The following is an 18,010-nucleotide window of genomic DNA, read 5'->3' as shown; positions in this document are numbered from 1 at the left end:
GAAATCCTGGCACTTGTGACAACATGGATGGACTTTTAGGACATTATGTTGAGTGACATGTCAGTGAAAGACAAATGCTATACTATCTCACTTATATGTGGAATCTAAAAAAATCTCATAGAAAGTGGTCAGAGGAGCAATCTTCCACTTATAAGATAAATAAGTTCTAGGGATGTAATATACAACATGATGAGTACAGTTAACAATACTGTATTATATATTTCATAGTTTCTAAAAGAGCAGATCTATTCCAATAGATAGGCACTGTTGGTATCTCATTGTGGTTTTGATTTGCATTTCTCTAATAATAATTAGTGATGTTGAGTACCTTATCATGTATTTATTGGTCATCTGAATACTTTCTTTGGAGCAGATGGTGAAACTTCCAGGTGGTCCAGTGGCTAAGACTCTGCCCTCCAATGCAGGGGGCCCTGGTTCAATCCCTGGTCAGAGAACGAGATCCCTCTTCCCGCAACTAAGAGTTTGCATGCCACAACTAAAGATCCTGCATGCCGCAGTGAGAATTGCAGATCCTGAGTGCTGCAACTAAGACCTGGCACTGCCAAATAAATATTTTTTTAAAAAAAGAGTATATGATAACAGATAAAGAGAACAGACTTGTTGTTGCCAAGGGGTGTGGGAGGGAAAGATTGGGAGCTTGGGATTAACAGAGGCAAACTATTGTATGTAGAATAAACACAAGGTCCTACTGTATATCACAGGGAACTATACTCAATATACTATGATTAAACCATAATGGAAAAGAATATGGAAAAATACATATTTCTAACTGAATCACTTTGCTGTACAGCAGAAATAAACATATAAATCAGCTCTATTTCAAAAAATGTTTTTAAGTCAGAAAGCTAAAAATGTTTAAAATTCAAAGGTTGAAAAACAAAACATTAATAAAAGTAGTAGAATATAAACAATTGAAATATTTTTTTTTTTAACTTACAAAAACAAAAAAAAAGAGTAGGGATGTCCTTGGTGGGCCAGTGTCCATACTCCCAATGCAGGAGCCATATGTTCAATCCCTGATTGGGGTCCTAGATCCCACATGCTATAACTAATGATCCTGCACACTGCAAAGATTGAAGATCCTGAGTGTTGCAACTAAGACCTGGTGCAGCCAAATAAACATCTTTTTCAAAAGAAAAGAGTAAATAGGAAGTTTTTGTCTCTAGGTGAAAAACTTTTTAAACTATGTTATATAACGAATGGATATTAACTAAACATACATGGTAATCATTTTATAATATATACATATATCAAACCATTATGTTGCACACTTCAAGCTTATATAACATGATTAGTCAATTACATCTCATTTAAAACTGAAAAAAAATTAAACCTAATTATAAGTTGCTTAAAAACAATCCTGCATGAGGGCTAAAAATAAAAAGAGAGAAACAAAGCAAAACCTGAGAGAGTACTAATGAAATGAAATGAAATTCATCATAGGAAGCAATGTTAATTTTAGTTTGTATGTACAGTTAGAAATGGAAATATGAGAATCTTTCAGTGAGTAACACAATATTGAGCTATGGAAAAGGTATATTAGAAACAAGGGTAATCTGACAGATGTATAGTATCCGTGGGAACCATGAAGAAGCCCTTCTCTGATGGACAGAGCAAGTCCCATCAAAGATAACTGAGGTGTCTGGGGAAAAACCCTGGACAGGTACCAAGCTTCTGCTTTTGGTTTGAATGCCATAACATCAACGTTTACTTCCTCTCGATTAATGCAGAATAAAAGAAATTTAAAAGTTCCAAATCAGGTGACAAAGTAATGAAGCCAGCTTTTAAGGTCAAACTTGTTTTTTATCCCTTTTAAAACAAGAATATTTTAAAGCTGGGAAAGTACACACTGCCTATGAGAACTGATGACTCAAAGGTAAGATCATCTGAACTACATTTGGTGGGGGAGGGATCTGGGAGGGAGGGGAGCAAAGAATGTCCCCATCATGCCCATTTTTTAGAATTATGTCAGTACTGGAAAACTTAGATCAGCTTCTCCCGATACCTCTCAAGCCACCATGAGCACACCAACAGAAGAGACTGGTCTAGCATGACTACAGGTCCTGTTAACTCAGACTCCTCCTCCTGCCATTCCTAATGCTTTGTCTTCTCTCCTGTTCTCCCTTCTCTTGGGGCTGGGGAGCAAAAAAATCTAAGAAGAGCTCTCTCTCCATGAAGCCCTTTGCAGAACCAGAGTATCATGACAACTTTTGGTTGCTTGCTGGGCCATGAGCTAGCCATGTTTGTGACTGACCAATATTAAACCTCCTGCATTCCTTTTTTTTTTTTTTTGGTCTTAGGTTTTACTGGTAGCATTTTATTGGGGTTTCAGCACCTTCATTAGTCTGGAGTTGTGTTATCTTGGTCAGGGTTTGATACCAGAATTTAACCACTTTATAAAAATGCACTGTCCTAAAATCTTTTTGTATTCATCTTATCTTTCCATCACTTTTAAAAGTGCTTCCCACTACCTGTGGGAAGGGGAGACAGGTACAGATACTGACGCCCTTCAGCCTCCAGAGGTCTGTGTGGCTGAAGCCCCACACAATGAATTCCCACTGCAGCAGTCTTGACACTTCAGCCCAGACTGATTAATATTTTTGTTTCTGTGAGCCATGCTGTGAAAAGTTTGGGAAACACCATATAGTAGCAGGGTATCTAATCAGTGATACCCACCAGGGTTCTTGGCCTTCCCCAATCGATAGAAATTGACTAGAGAGGGCAGATAAATTCCGGCAGGGCTTTAATGGGGCCCCTGTACCCCTGAGTATGTGTGGGGCAGTGAGCTCGTTCCTTATTTGGGGTGAGGGTAGGGGTGTGGCCAGGGTTCAGGCTAGAGAGATGGCTTAGGTGGTTTGCCCACCTCTTTGTGATGTTGAGTGCAGGTGGCATGCGCAGTACTCTTCTTTTGCTCCAGACACCCAGGTTTTTGCTCCTAGTTCTTCAGAAATGGCAGTTAGGTTTTTTGGTCTCTGTATCATTTGGGTCCAAAATTTGCCCCAACTGCACTGTTATTTTTAGCCCCATATAGTTTCTTTGTATTTTTTAGCTGGTGGGGAGGTGTGTCCAGATGCAAGCTTTGCAGCACTGCAGTGAAGAGCCCCGGTTCAGTTCAGTTGCTCAGTCGTGTCCGACTCTTTGCGACCCCATGAATCGCAGCACGCCAGGCCTTCCTGTCCATCACCAACTCCCAGAGTTTACTCAAACTCATGTCCATCGGGTCGGTGATGCCATCCAACCATCTCATCTTCTGTTATCCCCTTCTCCTCCTGCCCCCAATCCCTCCCAGCATCAGGGTCTTTTCCAATGAGTCAACTCTTCCCATGAGGTGGCCAAAGTACTGAAATTTCAGCTTCAGCATCACTCCTTCCAATGAACACCCAGGACTGATCTCCTTAAGGATGAACTGGTTGGATCTCCTTGCAGTCCAAGGGACTCTCAAGAGTCTTCTCCAACACCACAGTGCGAAAGCATCAATTTTTTGGCACTCAGTTTTCTTCGCAGTCCAACTCTCACATCCACACATGACCACTGGAAAAACCATAGCCTTGACCAGACGGACCTTTGTTGGCAAAGTAATGTCTCTGCTTTTTAATATGCTGTCTAGGTTGGTCATAACTTTCCTTCCAAGGAGTAAGTGTCTTTTAATTTCATGGCTGCAATCACCATCTGCAGTGATTTTGGAGCCCCCAAAAATAAAGTCTGACACTGTTTCCACTGTTTCCTCATCTATTTGCCATGAAGTGATGGGACCAGAGGCCATGATCTTAGTTTTCTGAATGCTGAGCTTTAAGCCAACTTTTTCACTCTCCTCTTTCACTTTCATCAAGAGTCCCAGGCTTGTCTCAAAAGTAAAAAAGCATCAGCTGGCTGTACTCTGTATCTACTTTGGGGCTTGAGAACTGCCTCAGGGACCTCCTATTTAAAACAGACCTGGCCATTTCCCATCTTTTTTTGACAGGGTCTGGAGCTTTCAGGTGCTCTGGTCCTGACAGGTGCCTGACTGGGGGGGTGGGGCCTGGTTAGCCCAAGTCAGCAACAGGTGAATTTCATGTACTTCTTGTTGTGTTTCCCTCTTGCCTGGCGGCCACAGGCACACGGCTCCTCTCCAGCTCTCCTGCTTGAAGCTTTAAGTGCACGTTTGCTTGACTTGTAAACTCAAGCTTATATTTAAAACTGGAAGCTTGAGACTTCCCTGGAGGACTTTGCCTTTCAACGCAAAGGGTGCAGTTTCTAATTTCTCATCAAGGAACTAGGATCCCACATGTCCCCTGCCCAAGTAAACAAAAACCTAAAACAGAAGCAATATTATAAAAAGTTAAAAAAAAAACTTTTAAAGTGGTCCACGGTAAAATAAATATACTTGAAAGCTTAATGAGAGTGTTCTGTTTCCCAAATATATAACCCTACGATTGTCATGTTCTTTCTAGACTGGTGTGTCTTTTGCCATCTTGTTGACATGAGCGTAAGAAATTTTATGGTTTTTTTCACAACTGAAATAGTAAAGAATTCATCTGTAAAACCACCTAGGCCCAGCAACCCCCCCTCCCCCTTTTTTTTTAAAGCTGAGGTTCCTTCGATATTTAAGTAATACTTTCTTTCCTGTTTGTTGGCTTACTCAAGCCTTGGAAACAGGTCCCTGAGACAGTAATAAAAGTTAACCTTCCTGAGTGCTTCTTGGGTGTCCTTTATTTCACACAGGGTGAAAGTTGCCCAGTCGTGTCCGACTCTTTGTGACCCCATGGATTTATACAGTCCATGAAATTCTCCAGGCCAGAATACTGGAGTGGGTAGCCGTTCCTGTCTAGAGGATCTTCCCAACCCAGGAATTGCAGCCAGGTCCTCCCGCATTGCAGGCAGATTCTTTACCAGCTATCAGGGAAGCCCCTCACACGGGGTGACCTCATCTAATTCTGAGAACCACTGAATCCTAAGTTTCAGGTGAGAAACCAGAGGTTTCCAAGAGTTGAAAACTTCTAAGAACCCTATGGCGCTTCAACAACAAAAAATAACACATCCGGGCCAAAACATGGTCCACGACACCGCAGTCTGCGATCTGCGGTGATCACAAGCTTGTCCAGGACACGCGGAGAGGACTTCCAGGTGAGGGCCAGGTGGAAGGGAAGTGGGGACTAGGAGCCATACCAGAAGCTGGAGGTCGGAGAGGATGTGGTCAGGAGACCAGGAAGGCGGGAGGCGGGGTGGGGAGGGAATGGGGGTGGGGTGGGGGAGATGGGGTCGGGGGTGTGTCTGCTCCGGGACTCTTCCTAATCCTCAAGGCCATGAGATGGACTTTGGGCAAAGTGGGAGTCGGAGGACAAGGGCTTTCTAGGCGGCCACTCCGCGCCGCGCGAACTCGCGCGATGGTGGGGTCTCCGGAAGCTCGCGTGGACCGGGGAACGAGCCACGTGACGCCCCTCCCCGAAGCTCCTCCCCCCGACCCCCCAGCCCCTCTGCCCCCGCCTCCAGGGCGCAGTGCGTAGGGCGGCGGCGGTTGTCCGGCCGTTGGCGTCCGTGTGGCTTTTGGGAAGTCTCGGGAGTTCTGCGGCCTGGGGTTGGGCGGCTGGGGGCGGTGCGGGCGCCGGAGCGCGCCGCCCCCACCCCCACCGGCGGCGTCCGGGCTCGGAGCGCGGCTAGTCGCCCGCTGTTGGCGGCGGTGCGTGGCAGGAGCTGGGCTCGCGGGCTCCGCGGCGCTGAGCCGGGAGGAGGCGCGGCCCCCCTCGGACCCCGGCCCTGCAGGTTTTCGCCTCCAAAGTTCTTCGCGAGGGAGTAGCGACAAGGAGAGCAGGACTGGGGCGAGGCCGCGGCGGTGCGCGTCTCTCCAGGGCTAGTCCGCCGGGCGGCCGGCGAGGCGCGGGGAAGATGCTCCAGGTCCTGGTGCTTAAGGTGAGCGAGCGCGAAGCCCGGGGCCCGGCCGTTCACCCGCTCCGGTGCAGGGGCCGCCTCGTGGGGGCCCGCGCGAAGGGGTTCCGCACGGGCTCCTCCTGGACGCTTTTCAGATTAACAACCGGAAAGTTTCATTGAGGGGGTGCTCCATGCGGTAGTTGGGACGTACTTAGGAATAAAGTTATTCGTTGTTTCTCCGAAATTCAGATTGAACTAGATGTCTTGTATTCAGAACCTCGGGGGGAGAGACGGAGTCTGACACCTTCTCCCACGCACCCGGTCCGGGACCGGCGCAGGGGGAGCCGCCGTCCCCTCCGCCCCGCGTCCGCAGGGTGTAGACCTGTTCCTCTCCCCGGATGCGGGTCCTCTCCGGCGGGGCCCCATCCCCGTTGGACAGGGGACTCTGAAAGCTGCAGGCTGTGACCTCACTAAGGTGATAGAAACAACTCTTCTGCTGGCTGAGTGTGTGATTTAAGTACTGTCAGTGAAATCCACAAACCATGTCGAGTGGTTTTTCTGCTGGAGCTGCTTACCGAGGGGGTGCTTTGCCCACTGGAGGCTGGATTGAGATTGAAGCAGTGGCTGTCCAGGGACTTCTCACGACAGCACAACCAAAAGTGGACCAAGTCTGGCATTTTTATGACGTTTTAAAATTAACATCTTAATTTTTATAATTGATGTTGGAAAGTGAACTTGACTGAAGCATCTGAAGTCATTATGCAAATACTGTATACTAAGGGGAACTGAACATGAATTGATGATTAATGATGAGTCCAGCTACCGATGTTCTAAATTACACTTAACCCACTCCTGTTACTGAATGTGGGAAAAGACGCACTCATTACATAGTTACTCAGATAAATGAAGGTAAAGGAAAACGACAGGTAGGAAAGATAAGTTACTATTCCTGGGAAATAATAAAGAACACACTTTAATTCAATTAAATCATATTAATTTAATGGTGTGGGGTATTTCTCATGCCGGATAGCTAATCCTACTTTTACTTGAGTAAAAGCAAAGTATTCAAGTTTGAATGGTAGAGGTAAGGAGAAGAAAGTGGACCAAAATTTTACATAGATAATATTTTTCGAAGGGTTTCCCTGGTGCCTCAGATGGTAAAGAATCTGCCTGCAATGTGGGACAGGTGGGTTCAGTACCTGGGTCGGGATTTATCTAATGGAAATTATGTAGACACGCAGGGGGAAAAAAAATGTGTAAGGTAATGACCGAGTGTGGGCAGCTTTACCTATGGCGCTGGCGGGAAGCAGGAGTCCCTGACCTTGGTGTAAGAGGTGGATGGAATGACCCTGAGGGTTGGGATGGGGGTTCAGGATGGGTAACACATGTAAACCCATGGCTGATTCATGTCAATGTATGGCAAAAACCACTACAATATTGTACAATAATTAGTCTCCAATTAAAATAAATTAATTTTTAAAAAAAGAGGTGGAGGTGGGGGGAATTGTGAGCCCAGTGGGGAAAGTAAGCACAGGGAAGAAGTTGCAATTTGATACTGTTGTTCTAGCTGGTAAAACTGATCCTTTGTACATTTTTTAGGTTCTAGTAGCAGATTTTTTTTTAGTTTATAGTATTTTATTAGTTTCAGGAGCACAGCACAGTGATTCTGTATTTTTATAGATCATGCTCCATTAAAAGTTATTACAAAATAATGGTTGTAATTTCTTGTGCTGTACAAGATATCCTTGTTGCTTATGTATTTTATGTGTAGTAATTTGTATCTCATCCCTTAATCCTTTTTTGGCCCCACTTCCCTCTCCCGACTAGTAACAACTAGCTTGTTTCCTGTATCTGTGAGTCTGTTTTTCTTTAGTAGCAGATTTTTTAAAAAAAATTTTAAAATTCTAGAAACTACAAAGTATCTATGGTGCCTTAAAAATTTTTTTAACGTCTAAAATTTTTTAAAAACATCTTTCTCCAACGTAGTATTTTGTAGTTTCAAATTCCTTGAAAACAGGTTACAAAAGCAATATTTGAGAATAACCATATACTCTATACCTAGCATCAAAATTGTTAACATTTTTGCACATATTTGCACATTTCTTTATGCACGCTAAGTCACTTCAGTCATGTCTGACTCTTTGCGACCCTTGGGACTGTAGCCTGCCAGGCTCCTCTGTCCATGGGATTCTCCAGGCAAGAATACTAGAGTGGGTTGTCATGTCCTGCCCCAGAGGATCTTTCCCATCCAGGGATCAAGCTCACATCTCCTGCAACTCCTGTATTGCAGGCTTTACCACTGAGCCAATGGGGAAGCCCGTATTTCTTTATTTTATAGAATTATTGACTTCTTTTGTTGAACCATTTGAGAGTAAGTTGTGAACTCTAAATACTTATGCATGTATTTCTTAAGAACAAAAGACTTTCTCTTACATAACCATAGTATAATTATCACACTTGAGAAATGTAATGTTGGTACAACAATACTAATACATAGTCCACACTCAAATTTCTCCGGTTGTTCAGGTAATATATTTTATAACTTGTTTTCACTGATCCAGGATCCAATAAAAAATTATACATTTAGTTGCCATGACCTTTTAGTCTCCTTTATTTTGGGTTAGTTCTCTGACTTTTTTGTATCTTTAATGTCATTGAAACTTACAGAGTTACTCCTGCTAGGCAGTTGCTTTGCAAAATATCCTTCAAGTTGAATTTGTCTGTCAGTTTCCTCATGATGGTGTTCAGGTTGGACATTTTTAGTAAAAATGCTGCATAGGTGATGCCACATCAGAGGATAAGAAGTTTTTTTTATCATTAAAAAATCATTACTTTTGAGTAAAAATAATTTTAAAATGTAACTTTCTATCAGGAAATACTTTAGACATATAAAAAAGTATAGAAAATATTATAAACACCTGGACATCTGCCACCTAGCTTTGCCAAATTTTAACATTTTGCCATATTTGCCTCGTATCTTTTTTACTCATAAAATATTTTATTATTTTTAATATAAAATTCTGTGATATTTTGAAAAATGCATAGTCATGTAGTCACCATCATGATCAACATACAGAACAGGTTCTTCACACCCTGAAATTGTCTTGTGCTCCTTTGTATCATTCCTTTTCCCCACCTCTTGTCCTTGGCAACCACTGATCTGTCTTCTGTCCTTGGTAACTTTGCCTTTTTCAGAATGTCATAAAAATGGGATTGTGCACATGGAATCACAGTGGTATGTAGCCTTTGAGTTAGGCTGCTTCTACATAAGGCATTAGAGGCTTATCTACATTGTGGCACTTTTTAGGGTTGAGTAGTCTTCTATTGTATGGCTAGGTGACTGTTTATACAGTCACCAGTTGAAGGTGTTGTTTGAAACTCAGTTGTTTCTAAATCATGCTTCCATTGCTTGTTTTCCCCATACATCTGTCTTTTTTTGTCAAGTATCTGTTCAAGTCTGCCCATTCTTCCGACTTGGCGGGTTGTTTTCTTATTGACTTTGAAGAGTTCTTTATGTATTCTGGATAAAGTTATTTGGATATGTGACCTGTAAATATTGCCCCAGTTTGTGGCTTATCTCTTTATTCCTCTAACAATGTCTTTCAAAGAGCTTTAAGTTTAAAAGAAGGTTTAAATTCTGATTAAGTCCAGTTTATCAATTTTTGCTTATACAAATTGTACTTTTGGTGTTTTATCTAGGAAATTTTTGCCTAACCCACAGTCACAAAGATTTCACCCCATGTATTCCTCAAAAAATTTTTATAGTCTTGTGTTTTACATTTAGATAAATGATCCCTTGGAGTTAACTTTTATATACGTTATGAGGAATGGATCAAGGTTCATTTTTTTTTGCATATATGTCTAATTTTTTCAGCATCATTTGTTGAAAAAAACTATCCTTCTTCCATTGAATTGCCTTTTTGCCATTATTGAAAATCAGTTGAGCACATATGTGTGATTCTGTTTCTTTTCTGTTGATTTATACATTTGTACATTCTCCAGTACCACACAGTTCTGATTGCTGCAGGTTTATCAGTTCAGTCACTCAGTCGTGTCTGACTCTTTGCGACCCCATGAACCGCAGCACGCCAGGCCTCCCTGTCTATCACCAACTCCTGGAGTCCACCTAAACCCATGTCCATTGAGCTGGTGATGCCATCCAACCATCTCATCCTCTGTCTTCCCCGTCTTCTCCTGCCCTCAATCTTTCCCAGCATCAGGGTCTTTTCCAATGAGTCAGCTCTTCTCAGCAGGTGGCCAAAGTATTGAAGTTTCAGCTTCAACATCAGTCCTTCCAATGAACACCCAGGACTGATCTCCTTTAGGATGGACTGGTTGGATCTCCTTGCAGTTCAAGGGACTCTCCAGAGTCTTCTCCAACACCACAGTTCAAAAGCATCAGTTCTTCTGTGCTCAGCTTTCTTTATAGTTCAACTCTCACATCTGTACATGACCACTGGAAAAATCATAGGCTTGACTAGATGAACCTTTGTTGACAAAGTAATGTCTCTGCTTTTTAATATGCTGTCTAGGTTGGTCATAACTTTCCTTCCAAGCAGTTAAGCGTCTTTTAATTTCATGGCTGCAATCACCATCTGCAGTGATTTTTGGAGCCCAGAAAAATAAAGTCAGCCACTGTTTCCACTGTTTCCCCATTTATTTGCCATGAAGTGATGGGACCAGATGCCATGATCTTAGATTTCTAAATGTTGAACTTTAAGCAAACTTTTTCACTCTCCTCTTTCACTTTCATCAAGAGGCTCTTTAGTTTTCCATAAGGGTGGTGTCATCTGCATATCTGAGGTTATTAAGTCTCAAAATCAGATAGTGTGAGTGTTCCAACTTTGTTGTTGTTCTTCAGAATTATAGGAGCTGTTCTAGTTCCATTTGCCTTCCAATAAGAATTTCAGAAATAGTTCATTGATTTCTTAACTCCTGCATTTTGAGGGGAAATCAGAATCTTAACATTCCATGGATACAGTATATCTGCATTACAGGCTGCCTTTGATTTATTTCATCAGTGTTTTGTACCTTTTAGCATACAGATTTTGTTAGATTTCTTTCTAGGTAATTCCTGCTTTTTGGTGCTGTTGCAAATGGCACTGTTTTTTTAATTTAAATTTCTAATTTTTAATATAGATATACAGTTCAATTTATTATATGACCTTGTACCCCGAAACCTTGCTAAAGTCACTTGTTAGTTCTAGTATATTTTTTGTAGGCTCCTTAGAATTTTCTCCGTATATGTTCTTATTGTGAATAGAGACACTTTTCTTTCTTTTCTGATTTTCCTGACAATGTTTATTTTGTAATCACTTATTTTTGGCTGTCCTGGGTCTTCATTGCTGCGTGGGTGTTTCTCTAGTTGTGGCGAGCAGAGGCCGCTCTGGTTGTGATGTGGTGGCCTCTTTTGTTGGGGAGCATGGACTGTAGAGTGCGTGGGCTCAGTAGCTGTGGTACGTGAGCTTAGTTGCTCCACGGGGTGTGGGATCCTCCCAGATAAGGGGTCACACCCATGTCCTCTGCATTGGCAGGTGAATTCTTCACCACTGAGCCACCACGGAAGCCCACATCTTTTTGTCTTACTGTGTAAGTAGGACCTCCAGCACAATGTTACTGAGTACGCATGGTAAACATATCACTAATAAATTTTTGTTTGTTTTAATTTTTGGTTCTAGAATTGCTCTTTTCCAAAGGTTTATTTTCTTTTTTGAAAAATAGTTTTCTTTTCTTTTGTGAGATTCTTCTTTAAATAAATTTGAAAAAAAACTTGCTACAGCGGTCTTCTAGGTTTTTGAACTTGGTATTATAATAGCTGCTTTTAAGTCCTTGCATATACAACTTCAGAGGCTTCCTAGGTGGCACTAATGGTAAAGAACCAATCTACCAGTGCAGGAGACATAAGAGATGTGGGTTCGATCCCTGGGCTGGAAAGATTCTCTAGAGGAGAGCACGGCAATACACTCCAGTATTCTTGCCTGGAGAATCCCATGGGCAGAGGAGCCTAGAGGGCTACAGTCCATGGGGTCACAAAGAGTCAGAGACGACTAAAGGGACTTAGCACATATGCATGCTATTCGCCTCACCATTTAGGCAGTCTTGGGCTCAATTTCTGTTGGCTGCTGTTTTCTTGGCCTTTCAGTACATGCTCATTGCTTTGCTTGTCTAATATTGTTCATGCTACCCTGGGAGTTGTGATAGGGAGCCACTGTATAATCAGTCTTCACTTTGGGAGGCTTGATTTACAGTACTTTGGAGACCTCTTAAGATGGGCTTAAGATGGCGGAGTAGAAGGACATGCTGTCATCTTCTCCTGTGAGAGCTCCGAAATTGAAACTCACTGCTGAACAACCATCGACAGGAGAATGTTGGATCCCACCAAAAAAAGATACCCACGTCCAAGGGCAAAGGAGGAGCCCCAACAAGATGGTAGGAGGGGTGAAATCACGTTTAGAATCAAACCCCATACCCCCCAGAGATGCTCAGAGGACTCAAACAAAACTTTGTGTGCACTGGGACCCAGAGAGCCCACAGAGACTGAGCCAGACCTGCCTTTGAGTGTTTGCCTGTCTCCTGTGGAGGCGCGGTGAGCAGTGCCTGCCATGGGGAGGGGGCTCTGGCTGCAGCAGACCTGGGAGGCACAGCGTGCGGCCTGAATCCTCTTGCAGGAGGTTGCCATTAGCTCCCCCATAGAGCCACTGAGCAGACGCCCCACAAACTGGAGAACAGTCATGCCAAAGAAGTTCTTGCACTGTTATGGAAGTTCTAGGACTCAGAACAGATTTCCCAACCTGGGGATCCTTCAGAGGGACTGAGAACCTCCAGGGAATTTGACTTTGAAGGCCAGTGGAATTTGATTACAGAACTGCGACAGGACTGGGGAAACAGACTCTTGGAGGGCACACACAAAGCCTTGTCAGCACCAGGACCCAGGAAAAAGGAGCAGTAACCCCACAGGAAACTGAGCCAGACTCGCCTGTGAGTGTCCAGGAGTCTCTGGTGGAGACGTGTCAACAGTGGCCTGCTGTGGGGTCAGGGGCACTGAATGCAACAGTCCTGGGAGCCTCAGCATGCTGGCCTAAGTCCTTTTGAAGGAGGTCTCCATTACAGCCATTACTCCTACCATAGTTTGGCCTCAGGCCAAACTACAGGGCCGGAACACAGCCCCACTCATCAACAGAAAATTTACTGAGCATTAAGTTCAGTTCACTGGTGTCCAACTCTTTGTGATCCCATGGACTGCAGCACGCCAGGTTTCCCTGTCCACCACCAACTCCCGAAGCTTACTCAAACTCATATCCATTGAGTCGGTGATGCCATCTAACTATCTCATCCTCTGTCATCCCCTTCTCCTCCTGCTTTCAGTCTTTCCCAGCATCAGGGTCTTTTCAAATGAGTCAGCTCTTCGTGTCAAGTGGCCAAAGTATTGGAGTTTCGGCTTCAGCATCAGTCCTTCCAATGAATATTCAGGAGTGTTTCCGTTAGGTTGGACTGGTTTGATTTCCTTGCAGCCCAAGGGACTCTCAAGAGTCTTCTCCAACACCACAGTTGAAAAGCATCAATTCTTTGGCACTCAGCTTTCTTTATAGTCCAACTCTCACATCCATACATGACTACTGGAAAAACCATAGCTTTCACTAGATGGACCTTTGTTGGCAAAGTAATATCTCAGCTTTTTAATATACTGTCTGGGTTGGTCATAACTTTTCTTCCAAGGAGCAAGTGTCTTTTAATTTCATGGCCACAGTCACCATCTGCAGTGATTTTGGTAGCCCAAGAAAATAAAGTCTGTCGCTGTTTCCATTGTTTCCCCATCTATTTGCCATGAAGTGATGGGAACAGATGCCATGATCTTAGTTTTCTGAATGTTGACCTTTAAGCCAACTTTTTCACTCTCCTCTATCACTTTCATCAAGAGGCTCTTTAGTTCTTCACTTTCTGCCATAAGGATGGCATCATCTGCATATCTGAGGTTATTGATATTTCTCCTGGCAATCTCGAGTCCAGCTTGTGCTTCATCCAGCCCGGCGTTTCTCATGACGTACTCTGCGTATAAGTTAAATAAGCAGGATGACAATATACAGCCTTGACGGACCCCATTCCCAATTTGGAACCAGTCTGTTGTTCCATGTCCAATTCTAACTGTTGCTTTCTGACCTGCATACAGATTTCTCAGGAGGCATGTCAGGTGGTCTGGAATTCCCATCTATTGAAGCATTTTCCACAGTTTATTGTGATCCACACAGTCAAAGACTTTGGCATAGTCAATAAAGCAGAAATAGATGTTTTTCTGGAACTCTTGATTTTTCAATGATCCAACAGATGTTGGCAGTTTGATCTCTTGTTCCTCTGCCTTTTCTAAATCTAGCTTGAACATCTGGAAGTTCACAATTCATGTACTGTTGAAGCCTGGCTTGGAGAATTTTGAGCATTACTTTGCTAGCGTGTGAGATGAGTGCAATTGTGTAGTAGTTTGAGCATTCTTTGGAATTACTGAGCATGGCCCTGCCCATTAGAGCAAGACCCAGATTCCCCCATAGCCTGTCCCTCCCATCAGAAAGCTTCCACAAGCCTCTTATCCTCTTTGATCAGAGGGCAGACAGAATGAAAACCACAATCACAGAAAACTAACCAAACTGATCACATGGATCATAGCCTTGTCTAACTCAGTGAAACTATGAGCAGTGCCATGTAGGGCTACCCAGAACAGATGGGTCATGGTGGAGAGTTCTGACGAAACATGGTCCCTGGTGAAGGGAATGGCAAACTACTTCAGTATTCTTTCCTTGAGAACCCCATGAACAGTATGAAAAGGCAAAAAGATAATACACTGAAAGATGAACTCCCTAGGTGAGTAGGTGCCCAATATGCTACTAGACAAGTGTGGAGAAATAGCTCCAGAAGGAATGAAGAGGCAGACGCAAAGCAGAAACAGTGCCCAGTTGTGGATGTGACTGGTGATGGAAGTAAAGTCTGATGCTGTAAAAAACAGTTTTGCATAGGAACCTGGAATGTTAGGTCCATGAACCAAGGTAAGTTGGAAATGGTCAAACAGGAGATGGCAAAAGTGAACACAGACATTTTAGGAATCAGTGAACTAAAATGGACTATAATGGGAGAATTTAATTCATATGACCATTATATCTACTGCTGTGGGCAAGAATCCCTTATTAGAAATGGAGGGGCCCTCATAGTCAACAGAAGAGTCCAAAATGCAGTAGCTGGATGCAGTCTCAAAAATGACAGAATGATCTCTGTTCGTTTCCAAGGCAGACCATTCAGTATCACAGTAATCCAAGTCTGTGCCCCAACCACTAATGCCAAAGAAGCTGAAGTTGAACAGTTCTATGATGACCTACAGGACCTTCTGGAACTAACACCAAAAAAAGATGTCCTTTTCATCATAGGGTACTAGAATGCAAAAGTAGGATATCAAGAGATACCTAGAGTAGCAGGCAAGTTTGGCCTTGAAGTACAAAATGAAGCAGGGCAAAGACTTTGTTTTGCCAAGAGTACGCCCTGGTCATACAAACATCCTCTTCCAACAGCACAAGAGACGACTTTACACATGGACCTCACCAGGTGGTCAATAGTGAAATCAGATTGATTATATTATTTGCAGCTAAAGATAGAGAAGCTCTATATAGTCAGCAAAAACAAGACCAGGAGCTGACTGTGGCTGAGATCGTGAACTCCTTATTGCAAAATTCAGATTTAAACTGAAGAAGGTAGGGAAAACCACTAGGCCATTCAGGTAGGACCTTAATCAAATCATTTATGATTATACAGTGGATGTGACAAATAGATTCAAGGAATTAGATCTAACAGAGTACCTGAAGAACTATGGATGAAGGTTTGTAATATTGTACAGGGGGTGGTGATCAAAACTATCCCCAAAAAAAAGAAATGCAAAAGGCAAAATGGTTGTCTGAGGAGGCCTTACAAATAGCTGAGAAAAGAAGAGAAGTAAAAAGCAAAGGAGAAAAAGATATATCCATCTGAATGCAGAGTTCCAAAGAATAGCAAGGAGAGATAAGAAAGCCTTCCTAAATAATCAGTGCAAAGGAATAGAGGAAAACAGTAAAATGAGAAAGACTAGAAATCTCTTCAAGAAAATTAGAGATACCAAGAGAACATTTCATGCAAAGATGGGCATAATAAAGGACAGAAACAGTATGGACCTAATAGAAGCAGAAGATATAAGAAGAGGTGGCAAGAATACACAGAACTATAAAAAAAATAATGACCCAGGTAACCATGATGGTGTGACCACTCAGCTAGAGCCAGACATCCTGGAGTGTGAAGTCATGTGGGCCTTCGGAAGCAGCACTGCAAACAAAGCTAGTGGAGGTGATGGAATTCCAGCTGAGCGATTTCAAATCCTAAAAGATGATGTTCTTAAAACGCTGCACTCAATACATCAGCCAATTTGGAAAACACACCAGTGGCCAGAGGACTAGAAAAGGGTCCGTTTTTTCATTCCAGTCCCGAAGAAAGGCAATGCCCAAGAATGTTCAAACTACCACACAGTTGCGCTCATCTCACATGCTGGCAAAATAATGCTCAAAATTCTCCAGACTTCAACAGTACATGAACCAAGAACTTCTACGTGTTCAAGCTGGATTCAGAAAAGGCAGAGGAACCAGAGATCAAATTGCCAGCATCTGTTGGATCATAGAATAAACAAGAGAATTCCAGAAAAACATCTACTTCTCCATTGACTACACTAGAGTCTTTGACTGTGTGGATCACAACAAACTTTGGAAAATTCTTCAAGAGATGGGAATATCAGACTGCCTTACCTGCTTCCTGAGAAACCTGTGTGCAGGTCAAGAAGCAGCAGTTAGAACTGCACATGGAACAACCAGCTGGTTCAAAATTGGGAAAGGAACACATCAAGGCTGTATATTGTAATCCTGCTTATTTAACTTATATGCAGAATGCATCATGCAAAATGCCGGGCTACCTAAGGCTCAAGCTGGAATCAAGGTTTCCGGGAAAAATATCAATAACCTCAGATATGCAGATGACACTACCCTTATGGCAGAAAGCAAAGAAGACTAAAGGGTCTCTTGATGAAAGTGGAAGAGAAGAGTGAAAAAGCTGGCTTAAAACTCAACATTCAAAAAACGAAGATCAATGACCCAATCAAAAAATGGGCCAAAGAACTAAACAGACATTTCTCCAAGGAAGACATACAGATGGCTAAAAAACACATGAAAAGATGCTCAACATCACTCATTATCAGAGAAATGCAAATCAAAACCACAATGAGGTACCATTACACGCCAGTCAGGATGGCTGCTATCCAAAAGTCTACAAGCAATAAATGCTGGAGAGGGTGTGGAGAAAAGGGAACCCTCTTACACTGTTGGTGGGAATGCAAACTAGTACAGCCGCTATGGAGAACAGTGTGGAGATGTCTTAAAAAACTGGAAATAGAACTGCCATATGACCCAGCAATCCCACTTCTGGGCATACACACCGAGGAAACCAGATCTGAAAGAGACACGTGCACCCCAATGTTCATTGCAGCACTGTTTATAATAGCCAGGACATGGAAGCAACCTAGATGCCCATCAGCAGACGAATGGATAAGGAAGCTGTGGTACATATACACCATGGAATATTACTCAGCCATTAAAATGAATTCATTTGAATTAGTTCTAATGAGATGGATGAAACTGGAGCCCATTATACAGAGTGAAGTAAGCCAGAAAGATAAAGACCAATACAGTATACTAACACATATATATGGAATTTAGAAAGATGGTAATGATAACCCTATATGCAAAACAGAAAAAGAGACACAGATGTATAGAACGGACTTTTGGACTCCGTGGGAGAAAGCGAGGGTGGGATGTTTCAAGAGAACAGCATCGAAACATGTATATTATCTAGGGTGAAACAGATCACCAGCCCAGGTTGGATGCATGAGACAAGTGCTCAGACCTGGTGCACTGGGAAGACCCAGAGGGATCGGGTGGAGAGGGAGGTGGGTGGGGGGGGATCGGGATGGGGAATACATGTATATCCATGGCTGATTCATGTCAATGTATGACAAAAACCACTACAATATTGTGAAGTAATTAGCCTCCAATTAATAAAAAAAATTAATTAATTAAAAAAAACCCGAAGATCATGG

The 18,010-nt window shown here is 42.9% G+C and overlaps 1 protein-coding gene across 4 annotated transcripts in view; it reads left to right on the top strand.

Annotated features, from left to right (window-relative positions):
• TDRD12 (tudor domain containing 12) overlaps positions 1 to 18,010 on the top strand; it is a 103,398-nt gene that overhangs the window by 16,971 nt on the left and 68,417 nt on the right. The window contains exon 1 of one of the 4 annotated variants that reach the window (XM_070451009.1): positions 5,042 to 5,124. The exons of 2 other annotated variants lie outside the window; for them this stretch is intronic. Coding sequence is in view for 1 of the 2 variants with exons in the window: in XM_070451008.1 (XP_070307109.1) it covers positions 5,884 to 5,907 (24 nt within the window). In the remaining variant the exon portion in view is untranslated. Of the gene's footprint in view, positions 1 to 5,041; positions 5,125 to 5,498; positions 5,908 to 18,010 lie in introns of those variants that run through there. One more of the 4 variants, XM_070451008.1, reaches the window with a different exon arrangement.

Source organism: Odocoileus virginianus, chromosome 20, assembly GCF_023699985.2.
Source record: "Odocoileus virginianus isolate 20LAN1187 ecotype Illinois chromosome 20, Ovbor_1.2, whole genome shotgun sequence".
In the NCBI taxonomy this organism is placed as follows: domain Eukaryota; kingdom Metazoa; phylum Chordata; class Mammalia; order Artiodactyla; family Cervidae; genus Odocoileus; species Odocoileus virginianus.
Note: the sequence above shows the minus strand (reverse complement) of the source record. Positions and strands in the feature narration are given on the sequence as shown.